Source organism: Pteropus vampyrus, unplaced genomic scaffold, assembly GCF_000151845.1.
Source record: "Pteropus vampyrus isolate Shadow unplaced genomic scaffold, Pvam_2.0 Scaffold134, whole genome shotgun sequence".
NCBI lineage: Eukaryota > Metazoa > Chordata > Mammalia > Chiroptera > Pteropodidae > Pteropus > Pteropus vampyrus.
Window position 1 is genome coordinate 418,373 of NW_011888915.1, and position 22,397 is coordinate 440,769.

Sequence of the window (22,397 nt, forward strand, 5' to 3'; positions counted from 1 at the left end):
TGGGTCCCGCCTCCACAGACCACGCCCCCTGCGGAGTTCCGCCCCTCGCCTCGCCTCTGGGCTCTGGGGCTTGAGCGTCTGGGCTTGGGCGGAGGACAGGTAGCATCGGCTCTAGGATGCGAGGGCCACTTCCTTCCGGGTGGGGGTCAAATCCTCGAGAAGCCGAGCCATCCCGTTCAGCCATCTGCCCCAAACGGGGCGCAGGCCGTGGCGACCTCTCTAGGAGGCTCCAGAAAACCGGCCACATCGCCCCTCAGAAAGCCGGCTTCCCCCGGCCCACTGGGAAATGCCCGGCTATCCTCCCAACCAGGGCAGCTGAGGGCAGGAGCCGAGCCAGAAGTGCCAATAGACCAGTGGAGAGCACTCTCGCCTGACTATCCATCCATCCCACCCGGCCCCAGACTCTGCGCTGCACACTCGCGTTGGGGGGGGAAGAGGGGCTGCGCAGTCACGCGCACACCACACTTGCGCTCACAAGCGCTCACGGCTTTCACTCTCCGCCCCGCACACCTGTGCTCCGCCCCCTGGTCCCGGGCCGGCGACAGGCTAAGGCATTTGGGAACCTAGGGCGGCTGCGGCAGCGCCCCCCATCGTTTCTCTTTCCCGAGGCTAGAGTTGTCCAGAGCCTGCCACCGCTCCCAACCAGCCTGCATCCCTCTCCATCCTTCCCTCCCCCAGCCTGCCGCGGCACCGGTATCTGCAGCTGCAGCCCGGAGCCGGTGAGGTGGCAAAGGGGGAGGGGAAGGAAGCAAGGGATGAGCACCGGGAGGGCGTCGAGGGCCCTGAGCCGGACTAGGAAGCCCCTGGAGCCAGAACCGGAGCCGGAGCCGGAGCCAGAACCAAACCACCGGTACCGGGTTGGGCAGGTGGTCAGGATGGGAGGACCCGAAAGGAGAGGGGTGCTGGAGTACAGGCAAGGGAGGGGACTGCAGAAGCTTGGGTCAGACCGGCGCGGAGGAGGTGCGGACACTGACTCAGGCGCGATTCTTGCGCTGGCCGCTTGAGAATTCCGTCCCATCTCGCTCTGCAGTGTCCTTGGGAGGGACGGAAGTGCAGGATAGTTGGAAAAGGGAACACTGTGGATGTCGAGGAAGAGGGACGGGGGTCGTGGAAGAGGGCTTGCACAGCCAGAGGGTTTGGCACCCCTGGCCCGGACCAGCACCTATGGTCCGGACAGCTCCCTGTTTGGATAGTGGGTGGGGCTGGACCTCCGAGGCTCTCCTGTTTCAGATCCTGAGGATGGCATTCCTATCCCTTCCCCATCCCTAGCTGCAGCCTCCTAACCCCAGGAGGCGCCCTGGCCCGCGCTCGCCCCCCAGGGCCTCATGTCGGAACCACAGCCTGACCTGGAGCCACCCCAACATGAGCTGTACATGCTCTTCCTGCTTGTGCTGGTCTTCTTCCTTATGGGCCTTGTAGGCTTCATGATCTGCCACGTACTCAAGAAAAAGGGCTACCGCTGCCGCACGTCCAGGGGCTCTGAGCCTGATGACACCCAGCTCCAGCCCCGTGAGTGAGGAGCCTAGAACCTGGCTCAGTCATCTTTCTCCCTTACACTTCTCCCCACACCTCTGTCTGCCATCCTGGCCAACAGACCCAGGCCAAATCCCAACCAAGCCTTCAGAAGGCCTAGTGATGCTTTCTTGAGTCAGCAAGTAGGGTGACACCACCTTGAAAGCAAGGCTAGAGACGGCAGCATGGGTGAGAAGAGCCCATTGACAGCGATCTTGGGCTCTTATTAACTTTCACATCTTTTCTGCTCTGGTCTCTGAAACACTTTCTCAGCATGATAGCAAACAAGAAAGGGGTATGTCTTGAGCAGTAAACCACAGAAGCCACCTCATAATGTCCTCTAAAGCTAACTCATTTCCCAATTCCTTGCCAACCTCTTTCACCCTTCAGCTGAGGACGATGACATGAATGAGGACACAGTAGAAAGGATTGTTCGCTGCATCATCCAAAATGAAGGTGGGTGTAAGCTGGCCTGTTGCTCCCAGCTCCTTGACTTTCTCTTGCCCTGACCTCCACCTCCAGTGACTCTCTCTTCTTTCTCTCCTCAGCCAATGCTGAAGCCTTGAAGGAGATGCTGGGGGACAGTGAAGGAGAAGGGACAGTGCAGCTGTCCAGGTGAGCTCGAAACAAGGGCCAACATGACTTAGCTTGCCTTGGAGAGTGCTCTCTCCTTCAGCACAATCCTCTCCTAGTCTCCTTGCATGTTTGGGGTAGGGAGAGGGCAAGATTGGCTACCCTACAGGAAAAAGTTTTGTTGAAATCTTTCAAACCCTACCTCCTATCTGGATATCATCAAGTCTAACATTCATCCCTTGTACCACTCCTCTGGGTTAAGCATTGCCCTTTTTAGAAAACAGCCCTGGAAGGAAGAACGCATGGTCACTACCATCTTAATATTGAGTTTATTAGAAAAAGACAAGACAAGAATATTGAGACCTGGGGATTGTGGGGCATCTGGAGGTTTAAGGAGCACACTGAAAGAACAGCAACGAATGGGAATGTCACCCCTGCTCCTTTCCTCGCTACTGTCCAGTGTGGATGCCACCTCCAGCCTACAGGATGGAACCCCCTCCCATCATCACACAGTGCACCTGGGCTCTGCAGCCCCTTGCATCCACTGCAGCCGCAACAAGAGGCCCCCACTTGTCCGTCAAGGACGCTCCAAGGAAGGAAAGAGCCGCCCACGGCCTGGAGAGACGACCGTGTTCTCTGTGGGCAGGTAAGCACAGAGTGCCCCAGGGCAAGGGAGGCTGAGGTGGGAGACCCAATGATCAGGCACCCGGCTCCAGAGGTGGGCCCTAGCTCTTTTCTCCTGGACTGTGATCTACAGTAAGAGTCAGGTTACACAATGTGCCCCACAATCTGAGGTGTCCCCTGCCCTAGCCCAGAGGGAAGTGGCCATCAAACCCAGAATGTCCCTGGTTGGAGGGAAGGGCCAAGCAGCCTCTGAGTTGTGGTCCTAAGCCCCAGTGTTCTCTTCCCTCCCAGGTTCCGGGTGACACACATTGAGAAGCGCTATGGGATGCATGAGCATCGTGACGGCTCTCCCACAGACAGGAGCTGGGGGTCTGGTGGTGGGCAGGACCCGGGGGGCAGTCAGGGGTCTGGGGGAGGACAGCCTAGGGCAGGGATGCTGCCCACTGAGAGCCTGCCCCCTGAGAGGCCACAGTCCCAGGCCCTCGCCAGCCCCTCAGTGCAGAATGGAAGACTCAGGGACAGCAGCCTAGTCCCTTGTGCACTTGGGGGAAACCCTGGAGCCTCTGCAGAGCCGACCTTGGGGGCTGGAGTGAGGGTCCCAAGCCCAAGGCTGTCCAGTCAAGAGGCAAAAGGACAGCCAAGCAAACCAGACACCTCAGATCACCAGGTATGAAGTCATGGCCAGGGCTGCAGTGGGCTGCGGTGGGCTGTGCTCTTATTGCACCCTACTCTGGGGATGGGGGTGCACTGATATGACCTACATCCTGTTCTCCCATTGTTGACTCCTCTCTCTCAGGTGTCTCCAGCACGGGAAGCAAGGGGTCTGTGAGGTGAGTCTGCCTGGGCTCCAAGTCAAGTAATCTCATCCTCCCGCCCCCTATTTACACTACCTAAGCCCTTAGGCTCCCTATACCCACAGGGTAAAGTGAAGGCTTAGCCTTTGCTACAGATTCCTTGGTGTGGTGGTAGGGAGTGAGCATGTGCTCCAGGGGATAGGGAAGGTCCTGCAGCCCCCAGGGAAAACGGCTAGAACACAGCTTGAATAGGAGGTGACATTGTTACCTTTCCTCCCTTCCAAGCCTCTTTCTTCATTGCGCTGAAGGACTATTGGCTGGCAAGGCCAGGGGGTGGGTAGGCATTAAGCCCTTCTCCTCCACTGGACAGTACTGTCCCCCAGCTGAAAGACCAGTCCTACTTCTACCTGGAGTTGCATGGTCTCAGGCTGGGCTATCTTGGGAGAAGCCTATCCCCGACCCCTGGCCCTTAATCTCTTCCCCTTCCCCTGCCTGCCAACAGGTCACCTGACCCGCCTTCCCCATCACCTGGCTCCATATGGTAGAGCGTGGCAGCTGGGAGCAGGCCCCTGCCCTTGGTGGGCCCCTAAAGCAATAGCACCTTAGGCCCCTTGCCCTCTTGGCACAAGAGGCCCAGGCCTTGGCTTGGGCTTCGTGCCCTTTATTCACTGTCAATAAATCCGCTCAGACCATTACAGTTGCTTCGCATACTGGCTCCAACTCCTTCTGATAGGTCTGCCCCTGTTCTGGCCCCCAGCATCCATGGTCCTGGCACCTGGAGTGGGATGGGTCACAGAGCCAGAGTGGAGATATAGATGGGCCAGAGCCACTTAAGAATTTGGGGGATGGGGTCCAGCCCCAGAGATTTCAGGGTATTTCACCACCCTGGAGATGGGGTAGTGGCAGAAGAGACAGGAGTAGTTCCAGCCATAGAGATAGCAGGAGGTCTAATGATGGAGGAAAAGAAGAGTGGGTTCCAGCCCTAGAAGTGGGGAGAATGGAAAGTGGAGAGAGTGCAGCTTTTGGCTATGTCACTCCAGATCACTGAGGGGTGATCTCTGACAGCATGGAGAAGGGGCAGCAGCAGCATTCCTAGGGGTCAGTGATCCCCCTGGCTTCAGGTGAGGGGATCTGGGTGGCCAGGATCCGGGGCTTTAGCCGGTGGGGGAGGTGGCGGTCGCATCTGTAGGGAATAGACTGTCAATGCTCCAGAGATCTCCCTTGAGGAAATCTATGTCCCTTCCCTCAGCCCTGAAGACAAAACAGGACAAACTAGAATGACCCCTCCCCACACAATCTCCTCCAAGGGAGGGACCCTTACCGGCCTGAGTCGGGGCACCATCATGTCCAGGGGTCCAGAGCAGTCTAGGTCTTGGTCTGGAAACAAGAACCATAAGTCAGTCTTCAGACTTTGTTTTGTTCACTGCTATATCTTCAGCACTTGCGACAGTGGCATTCTGTAAATATTTGTTGAATTAATGAATAGTCACCAACCTGGGACATAAAATCCATCAATCTATCCATCCTCAACACTTACTGGACACCTGCCGTATAATCAGCCCTGCTCAGGGTACCAGAGGAGAAGAAGTGGGATCCACAGCACCCTACTCCAAATGGCTGTAAGGAACCCAATAATGAAACACCAACAAGCACAATGAAAGACTGAGTGCTAAATCATTCAAAGTAAACTATGAGTGCTGCAGGAGTGGGTACAGAGCATGCTCAAAGGGATCCAGGATCAAGGCGGGAGGCTCTGCAAAGAAAGTGTAAGTACCGGATGGCTTTAGGGAAGGTGAATATTCTAAGAAGGAAAATGATTACACAAACCAAGGTGTTTGCAAGATTCAAAAACACTAAGAGGAGAAAATGTGTATTGGGAAAAGACTGGCTAATTTTAAAAATAATGAGAAAACAACTACTGCTTGCATGCTCACTACGTGCCAAACACAATGCTGGGCACTTTACAGACATCTTTTTAACTCTCTTAACGTAACTCAGTGAGATAGGAACCTTTCTCCTTACTCTGTAAAGGCCCAGATAGGTTAAACGTCTTGCCCCAAATCACATACAAGGAAGTCACAGAGCCGAGTCTGAACAGTGAGTCTGGCTCCACAGCCCAAGCTCTTCTCACCATCATGCTTCAGTGAGCCTGATGGAAGAGGTTCCCAAGGGCGGGAAGAGGAGCTAAGCGTAACCCAGGAGCCCCGAGTTTCTAGGGTAGGAGAGTCAAGCCTTATTCCTGCCCCTTCCCCTCCCAAGTCCTCTAGTTTCCTCTACTCACCTCCAGGCAGGACAGGTGTGGGGGGCCCATCCAAGGCAGAGATGGGTGCAGGAGGAGAGAAGCTGGGAGGAGAAGGGGATGGCAGCATCTGGGGATAAGGGGGCACAGTTATTTCTGGCATCTGGGAAGGTTTCCCCAGTTTGTCCTTTCATCCCATCTTCAATTCCTGTCCCATCACTCTCCAATCCGGAGAGAGGCCAAATGTTTGTCTCTGGGTGGGAACTGTAGCTTATATACATTTCAACAGCCAATATGTATTGACACTTATTATGCCCTAAGGATTCTGTCTCACTTCACATGCACCAATTCATTCCTCATCACCATCCTATGAGGTAGAGATTTTTATGGTTCCTCTCTTAAAGGCAAGACTCAGGGTAAGCCATCTATTCAAAACCGTGGACCCAGTTAGTGGAAGAGTCCTGGCTAGAGCCCAGGTCTCCTGACTCCCATTCCTACACTCTTCCTGCTGCATTATAACAATAGGTACCATATTTTATTTTACTTTACTTATTTATTTTGGGGGGTGGGGGGAGTACCGTATTTTAAAGCACTTCTTGTGGGCCACTGTGCTAAGAGCTTTACCTCCATTATCCATAATCAGGATAGTTAGGCTGCTGAAGTAGGTATTACTATTCCTTTTACATGTGAAGAAATAAGCTCAAATCACTGCCCAAGGTGACACAATAGAAATCTAATGAACTCGGATCTATCTAGCACTAAAGTAGCACCACCAAACTCTTATTAAGAGTCCAGCTAAAAGAGATGGGGAGGCCCAAGCCACCACAGGAGGTACAACTGGGGAGGAGAGGGGGCATTAAAATGAATATGGGGCCTTGCTGGGGTAGGAGAGTCAAGCCAGAGGTGCCTGGGGACCCAGGGAGCAGGAAGCCTTACCTGTTCAGGATCTGAAGATTCAGGTACCCCTGGGGGGCCAAGAAGCTCCTCCACCAGCAGGGAAGGAAAGACCCCAACATGGCCCCCAAATTCTCCCCTCCAGAAGCCATCATCTACTCCATCCTGGGCCCGGGGCAGCAGGCGGATGAGTGCCCCCTCGGGGAAGCTCAGTTCCTCTGCGCTCTGTCCCGTGTAGCTGTACAGGGCACGGGCCAGGAATGCTGCAAAAGCCCAGGAGAGATGGTGAGGGTAGGAGGTGGCAGTGGACCCCCAGGACCATTACACCTCAGGGTCACAACCACTCAGTAACTCTTCTCCATAACCAGCATCCCAACCCAGGATTTTCTTTTCTTACCTGTGGGCTCTGAGGGATTGTTGCTATCGTGGCTGCTCTCAGGGAAGAAGAGGTCTGGGAAGTTGAGATAACGCTCAGGGACAAAGCCTACCTCGCCATGCTGGTTCCGAGCCTGCTCACCAGCAATGAGAACAGATAATGGACTTGCCTCAGCAGTTCACAGCCCTGGCCCTCCTCCACTTAAGCTTCTAGTTTTGTCTGTGGGCCACAGAGTAGTTCCTCCCACTGTTCCCACCACCCAAAGTCAGAGCCCAGGGTCCATACCCACCTTGACCCATTCGTCGGCATCTCCTTCCTCTATAATCTCCAGCCACTCGCCTTCTGTGATAGTCAGCTCATCCTCACGCCCTGCCTGGGCCCAACAAGGAAGGATTCAGGACTTAGTGGTCCCCCATCCCTGCCCGTCTCAGGTTCCCACCCCCATTCACACCTGATAGCCAAACACCACATGTGCAGAGTACGGGAGAGGCCTGGTGGCCAGGGCTTGGGGAGCAGGCTCCTCAAAGAGCTCCCCTGTCTCCTCACATTCCTCAAAGTCAGACAGCTCAGCATCCTCAGCCTGGGGAGGTGGGGCAGAGAACAGACATCACTGTCACTCTCAAGTACCCACTGTATCTCCCCCTCCCTCCATTCTACCATAAAGAACTTGGTGGATCCTCCTCCAAAGTAGTACCACCTATCCATTCACCAGGTATCACAAGCAAAATTACCACAAAGCATTGTTACACTAGCAATGGCCACAGAGTTAGAGTACTGCGCACTTACTCTGTGCCAGGCGCAGTGCTAAGTATCTTATGTATATCGTCTCATTTAATCTTCATAATAACCCAGTGTTATTTTGTAAAACTATTAATTTCATTTTACTTATGAGGAAACTGAGGCTCAGAATGTCACTTTCCAAGATCCCACAGCTAATAAGTGAGTGGCTGGTACTCGAACTGCTTACAGTCTGCCCTCGGAACCTTAGCTCATAACCACCATCTTATATTTGTAATACAAGTTTGTCATGAACACTCTATGCTATAAACTATGCAAAGAATTATACTTAAATGATTTCATTTAAGCCTCAAAACAACTCTTTGATTTAAGTGCTGCTATGATTCCTTTTATAGTGTTTGCCCTCCACTGGGGAGTTTTACCCTCCTGGGTGGGTAGGGAGCAGAGGGAGCCCACCGTGGGAGAGAGGTCCCTCTGGGACAGCCGGGCCTCACTGAGCCGTCGCTCCTGCTCCACTTCATCCTGGGCCTGGGTCATTGCTGGCTTCAGCCAGTGCTGTACATCCAGGCCAGCCCCCTGCAGCAGGGCCAGCCGGGCAGCCCCCTTTGCCTGGCTCACCTGGCATGGGGAAGAGGGTTCAATCAAGGCTATGGCTGGGCCTGCCTTCATGAGGTGAGTGGAGCCTTCCCATATATGTCCACCCTCTACCACAGCCTCCCCTCACCCTACCATCAGACAGAGGAGTGTAGGAAAGTGTTACCTGAGGTGGTAGGATCTCAGTGGCCCCAACCCCAAGGGCTGTGCCTTACCTGTGCCCGCCGGATGTTTTCCCTCACTTCCTGCAGCCGCTGCTCTATGCCTGGAGCCTCCCGCTCTGGAGCCTGCTGTCGCCTCTGCTCCAGCCGTTGCAGGACCTGGTTGGGAAGGCAGAGGACAAGGGCAGATGGAGATATGGGGCATAACTTACCATGGACCTGGCACTTTGCTAGTGGCTTCACCGGCATTATGTCATTTCATCTTCCCTATGAGGTGGATGCTATTATTAGACCCACTTTAATGATGAGGAAACTGAGGTCCAGAGAGGTAAAGTCACTCCATTACTCAGGGTTACATAACTAGGAAGCAACAGAGCGGGATTTGAACCCAGGTGGGTCTAGCTCCAAAGCTGTGCTCTTAACTACTATGCCACACTGTTGGCTTAAAATACCATTCCTTCCTCTCCAGCCTGCAGTCCCAAGACATCCTCAGTGACTCCGGGATCCCCATTCTCAGCTATTCTTGTCCACCCACAACACCTGCACTCCCCACCTCACCCGAAGCCCGTGGTTCTGGATCTTGTAGTCTCGGGCAGCTCGGTTTGTCCAGCGCTGAACCTCTTTCTCCAGGTCACTCTTCCCAGCCACATCTCCTGCAACCCCCTCCAGCTCCAGGGCACATACCTGAATGAACAGGGATACTGTGAAGCAGACCTGATGCTGCTCCTTTTCTATTCCCCGTCCCTCTAGTTCTTGTCTTTTTTTCTTCTCTCTGTCCTGACATCCAGGGACAGGGAAAAAGAGGTGGAAGCACACACCTATGTCCATGGACACAGGTGTGCGTTCATGTGAACACGTGGACATAACGAGTCCCAGAAATGGGATCCAGGTTGAGAGGCAGAAGTAGAAAAAAAGAGAATAGTGCAGTGGCCATAAAGGTAGAATGAAGTGCGTTAATTTGTGTCCTGGTAGGAAGGAGGTAAATTGGAGTTCTGAAACCCCCTCTCCACGGTTTAACAGTCGCTAAGTTAGTATCAGGACAAGAATAATGGGCGAGAGACCTAAACTACAGTGCTGTTTACATTTAGCCTTGTTCCAACAAGCAAGGAGGTCTCACCTGATCATTCCCTGCTGGCTGAAACTTCTGAGGTGGTGTGGGAGAAAATACTCCAGGCTCTTGCAGAAAGAGCTTCACATCCTGCTCCCAGCTTACCTGGGGGTTGGAAGAAGTCACAGTCAGTCACACACTGGCTCCCTCTCCAAGCCTATCCCCTCTAGGAATAAAGAGGACAAATGAGAAGGAAAAGGGCAGATGTGCAGTGGGGTGGTCCGTACTGGGAGAGAAGGAAGAGAGGATCTCTGGGGGGCTCTTACAGGGCACAGCCCTCACCTGGGAGGTTGCCTGTGCTCCATGGCGGGCATGCTCCAGGGCCATTTCTGCAGCTTCCAGCTCAGTCCTGCTCAATAAGGTTAGGGGGTCCCTCAAATGTTCCAAAAGCTCACTGACCAGGGCCTGGAAAGAACCCCAAGATACTGACACCACCTTTCCCCTAGGCCTCTACCACAGAGCAGGCTCTCTGTCTAAATTTGGATGGGTAATGGGCATGAAGTATGGGGAAAAAGGAAGGAATAAGTCCTTATTGCTTCTAATAATAGGTCCTCAGTGTGCCCAGCACTTAACCATTTAAAAAAGCATTTTCATGTCCATTCTCTTCCTTGAGCCCCATTAGTCTTAAAAAGTAGGCACAGCAGGGGTTATCCCTGATGAAGAAACTAGAGTTCAAAGGGGTTAATGTTCAACATGAGGTCATACAGCCAGCTAGAAGCAGAACCCGAACCCAGGTATCTATTTTCTACCCACTCTAAGCAGGCTAGGTTCCCTAGCCCCACACAGCCTGCTGGTGGTAGGGAGCAGGGAGAGGTCCTCTCCTCCCTCCCCACTGAGAGGCAGGGGGATCTAGACTGGGACTGGCCTTGAGCAGGGCTGGCAGTTCCTCCTGGTAGTAGTGGTCAAGGTGAGCATTGGTGGACACCAAGTTGAGCAGGTACTCATTGCGGGCTGCTCTCAGCTGCTTGGAGTACTGGGCTGACTGGGTAGTCAGCTAGGAAGGGAAAATAAGGTATCAATAGGGAGTCCTGGACCCCTGGAGTCCTTCCAAGGCCAACCCAGCTCCAGAATGGATTCTCTCACATTATTGAGATGCCTGACAATATACTAAAAATTTTATATACTCACAATTCCTGCTCAAATACCTCTAGTGCCATCTGTATACATTTAAAATAATAACCCAACTGTTCCTTACCGTGGTCTACCAGGTCCAACAGGAGCTGGCCCCTGCAACCTCTCTGACCTCTGTTCACAGTGCTTGTCCCCTTATTCACAGTGCTCCAACCACATTGGCCTCCTCTGAGTTCCTCGAACCTATAAAGTTATTCCCACCTCAGAGCCTTTCTACTCACCATTTCCTCTCCCTAGACTGTTCTTCTCCTAGATCTTTGCATAGTCAGCTCCTTCTTGACACTCAGCCTACCTGTTCAGAGAGGCTTTCCCCCTAATTTATATCCCCTCATTACCCATTATCATAGCACCTTGTTTTATTTTCATTTAGTCTAACTATTTATTTGTTTGTTTACTATCTGTCTCCCCTCATCAGGCTGTGAGGGCAGGAATTCCATTAATAGTGTTCTCTACTGTATCCCCAGTGTTTAGAACAATGCTTAGTACACAGAAATTCTCAGTAAATACATATTAAAGGAATGAAAATGAAAGGTATTATTTTTACTTTATACATGAATAAAATGGGGCTCAGAGAGATCAAGTTAAGCAAGGTCACTCACCAAGCAAGTAGAGAAGCTTGGATTCATCCCAGTCTCTCAGACTTATGCCCCTGGGTTCCAAACCACTAGACTAGTCTGCCTACCTCTTCCCTGCCCCGACTCATGCCTGCATCCCCGAACCTTGGTGCTAAGTTTCTGAAGACTGGTGCGAGTGTGGAAGAGTCCATGATCACTTCGGTTCAACCTGTGCCAGCAGGGGAAAGGAGTCAAGGTCAGGCCTGGCTGTGGTTCCTTGGCACCACTGCCCTCACCCCCACTCCAAGGTGTACTAACTCACTATGACCTCACCTGGCCTGGACATCAGCTGCCTTCTCCTGCGCCAAGGCCCACACACGTTCCCGCTGCCCATACAGCTTCCGACTTCGGCTCAGCTCCCGGACAGACTGCAGCACCTCAGCCTGTGCCCTCTGGAGGTTCTCTGCTCCCTAGCGGCATGGACACACAGAGTCTTGACCCAGACCACCTCCAGCCTCGAGCCAGCCCTTCCTTCACCCCATCCACTGAGCCATACCTTCCTAAGCACCTGCTCCTTGGCACTCCGCCCTGTGCCTCCTGCCAGGTCACGGTATCGGTCAGATGCCTGAAGCCGGGCTTGGCCCCCAGCCACGGTGGCATCCAGCAGACAGCGCCAGGCACCAAACACCATCCTGCCTCTCCCCAGAGAAGGTCTGTATTGAGGAGGGGAGCACTCCAAAGCTTCACAAGACACCCCACCCCCTAACACCATGGGAGACAGAGTGTTTTCCCATCCCCTTCATCTGGGAGCCCATCAATCGATCAGCCCATTAGCTCAACCACAAGGATCACTCATGCTCTCCACAGTGTCCTTGCTCGGTCAGTTCCTCTCCCACTGCTGTGTCAGCTCTACCTGAAGCTCACATGTCCTCCCCCCTCGCTGGGCCTTCATCCCAGCAGCATCCTAACTGGGGTTGAGCTCCTCATCCCTTCTAGGTCCCTTGGCCTCTCCCTCCATGGGACCCACCTGCTGTCCATCTCTCCACTCCGGTGCCCTTCCCTCTTCAGGAATGGCCCAGCCAGTTTCTGGAGTGCCTGGTGGGAAAGTCATCACAGACCCAGTTTCCTTTCAAAGACTCCTCCCAATTGGGAGAATACGGGATCAGAGTATAATTATGCTATTCACTGGAAGTGTATCATGTGCTTCTTACTCTATAAGTGCTTTATATATGCATTAACTTATTCCACCTTTTATAACAACCCTACATGAAGGTACAGTTATTGTTATTCCCATTTTACAGAGAAGGAATTGAGGCCAAGAAGAGTAAGCAGTACATTGTTCAAGGTCACACATCTAATAAGTAGCACAGCAGGGACTTGATGCAAATCTGCCCTACTAGGATTTGCTCTTGGCCAGAACAGGTGTGTGTGTGGTGGGACATTGCTGGTGGTGTAGAAGAGACCAGAACAGAAGGGAAGGTCCAGAGAAAGTTGTCCCATACCTGCCCATACTCCCGTTCAATGGCAGCCCTCTGCTTGCTGTAGGATCTGTGGAGATTAGGACGGTGGTATTACTGGTTGGTCTTTTCTCCCACTCCCAATCCTCTCCTCGGCCTGGGCAAGACGAAGGGGGAGAGAGGCCTAGAATGTGACTACACTAGGAGGGAATGAGACTGAAGAGAGAGTCCTTGCGATCACCTCACCTCACTACTCAGAACCTCGGTAGGATCCTTCCCACCCCTGAGGGATTGGAGGTAAAGACTGATGGGGACTTGGGTACAGTGTCCACCAGCCTTCCAATAGGTCTGGAAAAGGGAGGGGGGAATTATGCCCTAAGCTTGATTGTAGGGGTGGAGGGAGTGGTGTGGAGTCAAGGGAGTTGAGGGAGGGTCCCGGTGTGTTATATGTTTGTTGCGATGGGAGGAAGTATAATTCCTATCTGGTATCTGGAGAGGCAAGCGTGGGATGAAGACTGTTAGTGGGCAGGATGGAGAGTTCTTCATCCCAGTTTCCCGCCCACCCCAAGATGTACCTCGAAGGTACATCTTCGCAACCGCGAAGATTTGGGTATGTCGAGGGGTCAGGGGCTACCTTATGTCTTCTAGGAGATCCGCCTCCCTCTGCTGACGGGTCTGGAGGATGCTCAGCTGCTCCAGGAAGCGAAGCTTCACCTCCTGGGCTGGCTTCACCTTAGGGAGTAAGAAAAGGATGAAGACCCCCGGCGCGGAGACCGGAAAAGCACTCCGCGCAGGCAGCGGTGAGGAGGCGGGATCAGGGAGGGGCTGGGCTGTTTCCTCGGTTACTTTGGGGTCAGGCCCTGACCCTTTCCCACTTCTCGTCCCCCACCGCGACTCCAGTGCTTCTTTGGTCCCCACCATTCCCTCAGCCCGCCAGAAGTCCCCATTCCCAGGCAAAGCTCACTTTTCGGGGTGGCGGCTGCATCCCTGCTGCGGCCCAGGCAGCGACTCGACTCCGGAACTCGAGGAAGCTCCGCCTACGCTGAAACCCCGCCCGGACCCGCCAGGCTCCGCCCCCTCCCCGCCCTCGTCTGGCCCGGCTCCGCCCCCTTCCCGCCCTCGTCTGGCCCGGCTCCGCCCCCTCCCCGCACACGTCTGGTCCCGCAGCGCGTTGGGCCGCGAGGCGCTGGGGCCCGCAGAGGATCTAAACTTCTGTCGCTGCTTGGAATATCCTAGGAAGGGTCCGGGCCGCGGAGTGGACGCTGCGTCCCCTGGGAGGTAGGGGGAACTCCAGGTTTCTGAGTCAAGACGCCTGGGTTCCATTTCTAGTGGAGCCACTGACTCAGCCCGTAATTATTTCTAATTATTCATTTACATATGCAGATCTCTCGTCTCGGCTCGTAGAGTGAAGAATGGCGAGGAACTCACTCTGTGACCAGGTAAACTGAGTCACTAGATGCCTGAGCGAAGATGCGTCTGACTAGGGAAACAGGGCAGTTCCCACTGAACTGGAAAAGCCAGAGCAAGCGGAGGTGAGAAAGACGCCTGGAGCCCGGAAGGAACTAGTTCCAGAAGGCACATTCTGGGCCAGTGGAAGCTGAAGGGTACCAGTGAGTGGGTATGAGCTGGGAGATGAGCGTAGGGTCTGCAGCCCAGAAAACACCAATCAACTTCAGGGTCTGCCCTCCAGGCTCTGGACCCCGGAATCTACCAGCTTCGTTCGATGCAGCTTTCAGAGGATTCGCATTCCCTTTCCTCACCCACCTCACCGTGGATCCTTCGCCCATGCTTGTCACCACACCTCCGACTTGGAGAAGGCCCCAAACTCCGGATTCGCATTTCCAACAGCCACTGACACCTTCACTTGTATATCTAATAGACACCTTAAACTTTTAAAACAGTCCCTTCGACCTGATCCTTCCACAGTCACCTCCCCCAGGTAACATAACTAAATGGCCCCACTCTCTATCCAGTTGGGAAAGTCAGAGAGTCAGTGTTCCCTATCTTCTACCGTCACATTCCATCCACCAGCAAATCCTATAGGTTGTTTCTAAATAATATCTCCAATTGATCCACTTCCCTCAATTTCCAAAATCACAAACCTAGTCCAAACCCCCATTATCAGTCTCCTGGTCTAATATCTGGTCTCCTTGCTTCCAGTCTTCCCTGTTAGGACCCACCGTTTGTAAAACAGTGATCGCACTTTAAAAATAAAAAATAAATTTTTTAAAAATAAAAAGAAATAAGATCTCATCACCGTTTTCTTTAAAACTCCTCCATGGCTTCAGAATAAAATCCAAACGTCCTGGCATAGTATACAGGGCTTTACACAATTGGGCCCCTGCCTGTGTTTCTCCCTTCAGCCCACGTTCTTCTCCTGCTCCTCACTCACTGTTCTCCTGCCACTCCAGCCTCTTTGCTTTTCCCCCAGCAGAACAAGTCTTTTCCCACTGCAGTCTTCATGCCTGCTGCTTTCCTTCTCTTTCTGGAGTGTTCCCTCTCCCAGCACTCCAGATGTCTGGCTTACCTTTAAGTTTCAGCTCTTCACAGAGGCCTTCCCCATCCATCCAGCCTAAAGACCCCCTCCACAAGCACATCACTTTGGTTTATTTTCTTCACAGCACTGAATGTGTGTATTGTTTTCTGATTCCTCTCTACAGTGGAAGCTCCATAAAGCTGTCTGTTTTGTTCATACTGTATCCCTAATACCTGGTACTACATGGGTGCTTAATATATATTTGTTGAATAAATGAATGAATGATGAATGAATGAATAAATAAAAGGATGGCAGCCTTTTGGTTCTAAGCTTTACAGTGACCCATCCTTTTTGGCTCCTCTTTGCCACCAACCCCAACCAACCTCCCCACTCTAGGGCTTCAGAATAGTCGCCAAACGTAGGAGGTGGGGTAAAACAGACTTGGAGTTCCTTCAGATTTCTGGCTTTCAGGTCTTTTTTTTTCTCTTTAATGCACCTAAACCATTCTTTTCAAACCCAAAATCTCTCACAGAATGCCTACATATCAAATATATAAAGCAGGAGTTGCCCTTGTTGAGGGAGATATGTGGGGAGTACGAAACAGTTTGACATTCACGGCTCTCCTCATTTCGGTTACTTTCTGGTACAGACAAGTGAGTGGGGAGACCCAGAGAAGGGCCACAACCTCCCCATCTCTGGGCAGGACACAGCCTCTGGAGCCCTTGGTCCTGTGTTCCTTCCACAGCACCACACTGGATTCTAGAGTCTTTCCAGACAGGGCAGAGGAAGGTCTCAATAGTGTCTGCCATAGTGAGAGCTTGGGTCTCTTGGTTACCTACCCCCTCAGACTGCTGGTCATGTGAGGGGCTAGCTGGAGGGTAGACTGGAAGTGCAAGGAGGTGGGGTGGGGAAGCCAGGTGTCTGTGTTGGAAGGCTGTTGGGGCTCGGGGGCTGGGGGGTGGAGGGCTGGGAGGGGCTGCGCAGGCCTATGGTGGTTTCACTCTTCCTCAGGATAAGGCTGCTGAGCTCCTGGAGCAGCTGTTCCTCCAGGGACAAATGTTCCTGGGAGCTGTTCTTTGAAGTTGGGCCCAGGGGCAGCTCAGGTGGCATCTCCTCTGGGCCCAGGGTGCCTGCCTTGGAGAGAAGGGGTTGATCAGAGGGCCTCTGGCTGGCGAGGAGGGTTTCTGGTTTGGCAGTCTGCTCCCGTGTGGTGGAGAAGGAGGTAGAGGTGTCCTTGGTCAGCTCGGGGAAGGCCCCCACTTCCTCGTACACTGGCTCCTCATACACAGGCTCCTCCAGTTCTTCTTGTTCTTCCAAAGACCCCTGGGATGACTTCATCGGCTGGATGGGAATTAGTTGGCAGAAGAAAGAGAGTTATTAGATTATTAATCACTATCATTTATTGAGCTCTTCTTCTCAGCCAGATGCTGCAGAATACTTTGTAGGTATGATATCAAAACAACTCTGTACAATGAGTTGCACTGCAAGTGAGTGAACTGAGGTACAGAGTAAATGGTAGAGGTGAGGCTTGAACTCAGGTCTGTCTGACTCCAAAACGCATTCGCTTAACCACTTTCCTTCTGCTTCTCAGATCCTGTAACCACTTCCCCCTTTCCTTACCACATCTTATCATCCCTCATTTTCTTCACTCTTTCTGGCCCCAACGCTCTCTCATGCACTCTCTTTCTTTCCTATACACACACACACGCCTGCTGATGGCCTGCATTAGGACAAACATAGAGGGCATACTGGCTCAGGCAGCACAGAGGAATAGAGCGCTGACAGGGACACGGTGGAGCAGGCACAGTACTCACAAAGAACATGGACAGGGTCCTCCGGTTGTGAAGTCGCCTCTGGGCACAGGTGGAATGGGGATGAGGGGAGGGAGAGACACAGAGACACGGTGAGGCCTGGCAACAGGAGGTGGAGAGTAGGGGCACAGAGAAGGCAGAGCGGGGGCACCAGGTTGATAGGTGCACTGCTCCCTCCTGCAGTGCGGCGAGGGTACGGGCAGGGATCAGGAGGGGGTTGGGGCAGGCTGGTATCTCACCAGGGTCTGATTGGCAGAGAGGAGGGTGGCCCCGCTGTCATCCCCACGGATGGGCAGCAAAGGCATGGTGCCAAACTTCTGACGGGCGAGGTCTGAGGAGGAACGGCGTCGTAAGACCACTGGCTGTTGGTCATCATGCTGGAGGGAGGGGAAGAAGTTGGCACAGGTGGGCATGGGAGGTACCGAGGACAGAGCTTGGACCACAGAGCTATCCCTCAGCTCTCCTTTCTTTACCTGGGCTTTGAGGATGCTGGTGGTCCAGTCCCACATCTCATCCTCATCAGTGCAAGACAGGTATCTGGGAGTAATCAGAGGGGAATTTAGGCGAAGGGAAAAGGTCACAGCTATAGGGACTGAGGACAGAAAAAGCAAGGAGATGGAGGGCAAGGGGCAGAGTTAAGCCACAGGAGATTCTAGACTGAGAAATACTCACAGTTGCATCTTCTCCAGTATCAACGTGAAGCCCCATCTAGGAGGGAAAGAACAATGATGGGGTGATCGGAAAGGCCAGAGGGGTGGTGACAGGAAAGTCCTAGAAGGATGGTCTGGGGAGCCAACTCACGCTGTTGGAGGCTTTAACTTCTTACGGATTCCCAGGTAGACCTTGGCACCTTCCAAAGACCATTCCCGTTCTGGTTTGGAGCTCTGAAAACAAGGACAGAGTCAACGAGGTTGAGAGGTGAGAGAAGGATCATGGTTCATGAGGCTGAGAAGTCACGGAAGCACTGGGGTTATGTGATCACAGGGTCAGAAGGCCAGAGAAGCAGTGAGATTGATGACTGTATGGGCTGTGAAGTGAGAGGGTCAATGTGGTCATGGCTCTTCCCACACGGCCACCCAATGTCTGTCCCCACTCGCCCCCGGGCCCCACCTTCTTCTCCTTGAGCAGCAGCAGGCAGCGGCCACGCAGCAGAAAGAACCTCTCCTGGAAGCGGTTTCCCAGCAAGCGGGGTGGCTCCTCACGACACCGCAAAAGCCCCAACCTGGGGTTCTCCCGCCGGACACCTGGGCACAGTGGGGCAGTGCTCAGTGGAAGGTTCTAGGGGAGAGGCGGCCTAGGGGTGCTGGGCCGAAGAAGGAGGCTCACCTGTGAAAAGGCAGCTGGCCTGGGCCAGGGAGACTTTTCTCAAGAGCAAAGAGGCTGAGCAGGGCTCTGGGAGGTGGCACCATTGCAGGGCCTGCTCCAGGACCCTTTCCTTGGGGTGCAGTGGCCGCTCTAAGAAGCAAAGTACGGGGGGGATATTAACCAGAATATCCATCCACAGCCGGGAGACCCCAGCTCCTCTCCTACCAGTCATTCACTCCTTCATCCACTCCATCATTCAGGCCACAGACATTTATGTTACACGATCTATGCCAGGCATAGTGCTGGCCTTTGGGACACAGTGGCAAGCATGAAACACATGGCCGAACTTCACAAAGCCCACGGCCTCATGAGGGAGCAGACAGTAAACAAGTAAGTAAATAGAACAAAGACAATTATTTTGAGGAAAACAATAAGAAGCTAAAAGAGTAACAGGGCAACTATCGATATAGGGTGATCAGACCTTTTGGAGGGGGCAATTTGAAGATGAGACTAGGAGGCCTGAAGGACTAGGAAGAACAAGTCATGCTAAGATCGGGGCGGGGAGAAGATTTCAGGCATGAAAAATGCCAGAACAAAGGCCTAGAGCAAGGAATGATGTGTCTAAGGAATTAACAGCCAAGTGTGGCTGGAGCAAAGAAAATAGGCGAGAGGATGAGTTATGTACAATGAAGTCCGAGAAATAAGCAAGGGCCAGACACTCAGGGTCTTGTGTGCCACAATAAGAAGTTTGAATTTTAAGTTCAAATACGAAGCCATTGGAAGGTTTTAACCATGGGAATGGCATGCTCTGATTTATGCTCGAAATGCCCATTTGGCTGCTGTGCAGAAGACGGATTGTCAGGAAGTGAGAATGGAACACTGGCCTTTCTGGGACTGTACATTTCAGTGGTTACGTTAGAGAACAGAAAGATAATGGTGACTTTGATCAGGGTTGGTGACAATGGTGTAGATGGAGAGAGTGATAGATCTGAATAGAGTCGACAGAGCGAGTTGGTGGGGTTGGGTCTGAAGATGAAGAAGAGGGAGGAGCCCCAGAGGACTCCCAAGTGGGAGAATAGTGGTGCCACTGACCGAGCTGGGAAAACTAGGAAATGACCTGGGCTTTTTGTTAGGGGAGGGGGCTGGGAATTACATCCGGTTTTAGACATTTTAAGTTTGAGATGCTTATGAGATGTAGAAGTGGAGGTGTCAAGTCCACAGTTGGACATGTGAGTCTGGAGCTCAGAGGAGAGGTCTGGGCCAGAGATAAATGTTAATGACATTTAAAGCCATGGGAACGGATGAGCTCATCCAAGGAGACATGTAGATAGAGAAAGGAAGAGTGGTCAGAACTGAGCCCTAGGGTCCTTCCAACATTTGGAATCTGGGCAAAGGAAGAAGAGAAACCCCCTTTGAGGTGGAAGGGAAACCAAAGGTTTCTGGGGTCCACAAAAGTCAAGAGAGGAAAGAGTGTTAAGAAAAAGGGAGTGGCCAACCACGTAGACTGTCCCCTCATATGCGTGAGGACAGTGTCTACTGTATTGGGTAACACAGAAGTCATTGGTGACTTTGATTCCCCACCACACATGCACATGCACACACATGGTCATACTCACCAAGCTCCCCGTGCTCGAGAATCTCAAACATCACCCACAAGTCTGTCCCAGCTGCTGTCCCTCGCATCTCCAGTACCTGGTTAGTCAGCTCCTCAGCAGTCAGTGTTGGGGACACCTGGAATTAGGGCAAAAGCAGAGAACCCTTGCTGGTCAGGCCATTGCCCCTGCTGCGCATCATCCTCTCATCTCCCCTCCTGTCACCTTGAGACTGACCTTTAAGGTGACACAGTTGTCTGGGAGCTGTTGCTCTATATAAACCTCCATGATGAGGTCTCCGGCCTGGGACAGCTGAGAAGACGGGTAAAGAAGTCAGGAGGACACAGAGGATGCAAAGAATCAAGGTTTAGAAGACTCTTCATGTTGCCTCATAAATGCTTCCCCTCCAAAAGTCTCCTCCCAACCCTCATCCCACCATCCCTCAGGCCCTAAAACGGGAGAACTCCGGGAGTGGCGGGACCACATCTTCAGGCTGCGTAGCTGCTTCCTGAGGCAGAGCAGCACGGGGCCTGGGAGGACAGCTTTGCAGTCAAACTGGGTTCCAATTCTACACTCCCTACGGTGTGACCTTGAATAAGTGACCCTCTGAGCCTCGGTTTCTTTATTTGAAAAAATGGGACTACCTACTTCCATAAGCAAGGGCCAGATGCTCAGGGTCTTCATGGGTCGTATGGTGCTAATGTGAGATTACCGGCACTAGGAATATAATAACTCCTCAGCTGTTTGCTACAGTGTTTATTATTATTAGTCTCACCTTTTCATCTAAGTTAGCTAACTCTTCCTGGGATCTCTTAACATACGGAACTGAAGTATTTCTGCCACCATTTTGTAATGAAGAATCCTCATGGTAGAATGAATGGAGCAAATCTTAAACCAAACCCCTCTCCAAAGTATCCCCCTCCTTGGGTTTCCCCTGTGTCCAGAAGCAGAAGGCCAGCTTCCTACCTTTATGTCCCTTCCTGCCCCACGGAGGAGCCAAAGTCAGGACAAGTTACCTGCACATCCTTCCAGGTGGTGATAAGACTGACCTCCAAGTCAATCTGCGCTACCTGGTCAGAGTCAATCTGTGGAAAAGCCAAAAGGGAGTGTGTGGGGGTGGGGGATGCTGGGAAAGGAGGGGAGCAGGGAGAGATGTGCAGGACCAGATGACCCGTATGAGAGGGTCAGAGGCCAGAAGAGCCAAGGACCAATGGTGCAAGGATGTTAGGAGCGAGGTTATGTGCAAGAGGGGCCCAAGGCTCTGGGAGGTGATTCCTGATGCAAAGGGCCTTCAGGGGGCCTGGCTGGGGGCTTGGGGTGAGCAAGACCCAGAGTCCAGGAAGAGAGACTGTCAGTCAGGGGTCAGGCAAGCTTACATCAAAGACAGAGACGTAGCCGTCGATGAGTTCCTGCAGCACTCGCACCTCATGCTCCCCCCGCCCATCTGTCTGGAATACACTGGGTGCAAACAGCAGGGCCAGGTTCCGCGTGCACATCTGGTTTAGAGCTGCACACTTCTGCACCCTACGGAGGGGCATGAGGGTCATGAGGAATGCAGTTTATGCTCACTTGTTTGTCAATGTATCTATTCATTCAGCAAACACTTATTGAGTCTCTGTGTATTCAGGCCCTGGGCTAAGCACTTGGGATGCATCAGTGAGTAAGACACAATACTGGTCTCAAGGAGCTTCTAGTCCAAGGGAGAGATAGACAAGAAAAGGGTGATTATAAATATAGCAGGAATCAGCAAACTTTGTATGTAAAAAGACAGTAAATACTTCAGGCCTATAGTCTCTGTCCTCACCTCTGCTGTTGTAGTTTTGATAGAAGCCATCAAAAATATATAAATGAATGGGTATGGTTTTACACTTTATGTATAAAACTTGATTTATAAAAGCAGACAGTGGGCTGGATTTGGCCCACAGTTCATGATTGGCAAGTCCCTGTGATATGATATAATCAGTACAATGTAGCAGCTGGGGTTCACCCTAGAATTATTTAAAGACCTGTCTCCCCAGTAGACTGGTAAAGGTAGATCTGCATCTTATTCTTTGTCTCCTGCATCTAGTCCTTTGCCTGACATAGAATAAAACCAAATAATATTGATTACTCACTTTTTCTGAATGTTTACAATTTATATGCCAGGTGCTATAGTAAGAATTTTACAAGGATTATCTCACTTAACTCTCATATAACCTGAGGTGGATACAATTCATTACATTGTCTTCCTTTCACAGATGAGGAAACAGGCTCAGAGAGGGTAAGTAACTTAGCCACAGACACACACTAGAATGGTGGAGCCAGATTAAGGCTTACATCTGTCAGACCCCAAAGTCCACCTCTGAACCTTTATGCTATGACATCTTCACTTAACCACTGTTTGTGGGATGGATGAATGAACGTAAACAAGGGGGTTGGGTGGAAGTAGTGAAGGGTCAGTGAGAAGGCCTGCAGAGGG

General features: G+C 52.4%; 3 protein-coding genes and 1 long non-coding RNA gene across 9 annotated transcripts in view; 2 read left to right on the forward strand and 2 right to left on the reverse strand.

Moving 5' to 3' along the window:
* Nucleotides 1-35: 35 nt before the first annotated feature.
* Nucleotides 36-4,211, forward strand: RELL2 (RELT like 2). 4 transcript variants are annotated; one of them, XM_011367428.2, is made up of 9 exons: nt 36-99; nt 614-850; nt 1,270-1,509; nt 1,903-1,968; nt 2,061-2,127; nt 2,546-2,731; nt 3,001-3,376; nt 3,506-3,539; nt 4,006-4,211. In XM_011367428.2, exons 3-8 carry the CDS (start codon nt 1,326-1,328, stop codon nt 3,536-3,538), a joined length of 912 nt encoding a protein of 303 aa, XP_011365730.1. In that variant the 5' UTR covers nt 36-99; nt 614-850; nt 1,270-1,325; the 3' UTR covers nt 3,539; nt 4,006-4,211. The 4 variants fall into 4 exon arrangements, with proteins under 4 accessions (XP_011365730.1, XP_011365732.1, XP_011365731.1 ...); XM_011367429.2 differs by lacking the exon at nt 36-99 and having other exon boundaries at nt 136-850; XM_023534894.1 differs by lacking the exon at nt 36-99 and having other exon boundaries at nt 136-850; nt 1,420-1,509.
* FCHSD1 (FCH and double SH3 domains 1) lies at nt 2,396-13,828 on the reverse strand. 3 transcript variants are annotated; one of them, XM_011367426.2, is made up of 20 exons: nt 13,720-13,828; nt 13,390-13,487; nt 12,801-12,846; nt 12,326-12,393; nt 11,855-11,990; nt 11,632-11,768; nt 11,464-11,527; nt 10,479-10,607; nt 9,896-10,018; nt 9,623-9,718; nt 9,064-9,189; nt 8,560-8,664; nt 8,207-8,368; nt 7,464-7,592; nt 7,302-7,385; nt 7,034-7,145; nt 6,679-6,899; nt 5,785-5,872; nt 4,825-4,880; nt 2,396-4,686 (listed from the first exon to the last, which is right to left on the reverse strand). In XM_011367426.2, the coding sequence occupies exons 1-20, from the start codon at nt 13,738-13,740 to the stop codon at nt 4,621-4,623; spliced, it is 2,067 nt and encodes a 688-aa protein (XP_011365728.1). In that variant the 5' UTR covers nt 13,741-13,828; the 3' UTR covers nt 2,396-4,620. The 3 variants fall into 3 exon arrangements, with proteins under 3 accessions (XP_011365728.1, XP_011365727.1, XP_011365729.1); XM_011367425.2 differs by having other exon boundaries at nt 11,855-12,011; XM_011367427.2 differs by lacking the exon at nt 2,396-4,686 and having other exon boundaries at nt 4,828-4,960; nt 11,855-12,011.
* A 53-nt stretch (nt 13,829-13,881) lies between these two features.
* Nucleotides 13,882-15,632, forward strand: LOC105297033. The gene is made up of 3 exons (XR_896321.2): nt 13,882-14,033; nt 14,139-14,365; nt 14,446-15,632. It is a non-coding gene; the product is annotated as an uncharacterized LOC105297033 (long non-coding RNA).
* A 56-nt stretch (nt 15,633-15,688) lies between these two features.
* The window catches only part of ARAP3 (ArfGAP with RhoGAP domain, ankyrin repeat and PH domain 3), a 21,508-nt gene continuing 14,799 nt past the window's right edge, over nt 15,689-22,397 (reverse strand). Inside the window, exons 14-25 of the mRNA XM_023534913.1 lie at nt 21,316-21,500; nt 20,956-21,024; nt 20,177-20,251; nt 19,964-20,078; nt 18,369-18,497; nt 18,153-18,286; nt 17,844-17,926; nt 17,715-17,750; nt 17,516-17,579; nt 17,282-17,419; nt 17,046-17,084; nt 15,689-16,572 (exon numbers count right to left, since the gene is read on the reverse strand). Of these exons, the coding sequence (XP_023390681.1) occupies nt 16,099-16,572; nt 17,046-17,084; nt 17,282-17,419; nt 17,516-17,579; nt 17,715-17,750; nt 17,844-17,926; nt 18,153-18,286; nt 18,369-18,497; nt 19,964-20,078; nt 20,177-20,251; nt 20,956-21,024; nt 21,316-21,500 (1,541 nt within the window). The 3' untranslated portion in view covers nt 15,689-16,098. The remainder of the gene's footprint in view (nt 16,573-17,045; nt 17,085-17,281; nt 17,420-17,515; nt 17,580-17,714; nt 17,751-17,843; nt 17,927-18,152; nt 18,287-18,368; nt 18,498-19,963; nt 20,079-20,176; nt 20,252-20,955; nt 21,025-21,315; nt 21,501-22,397) is intronic.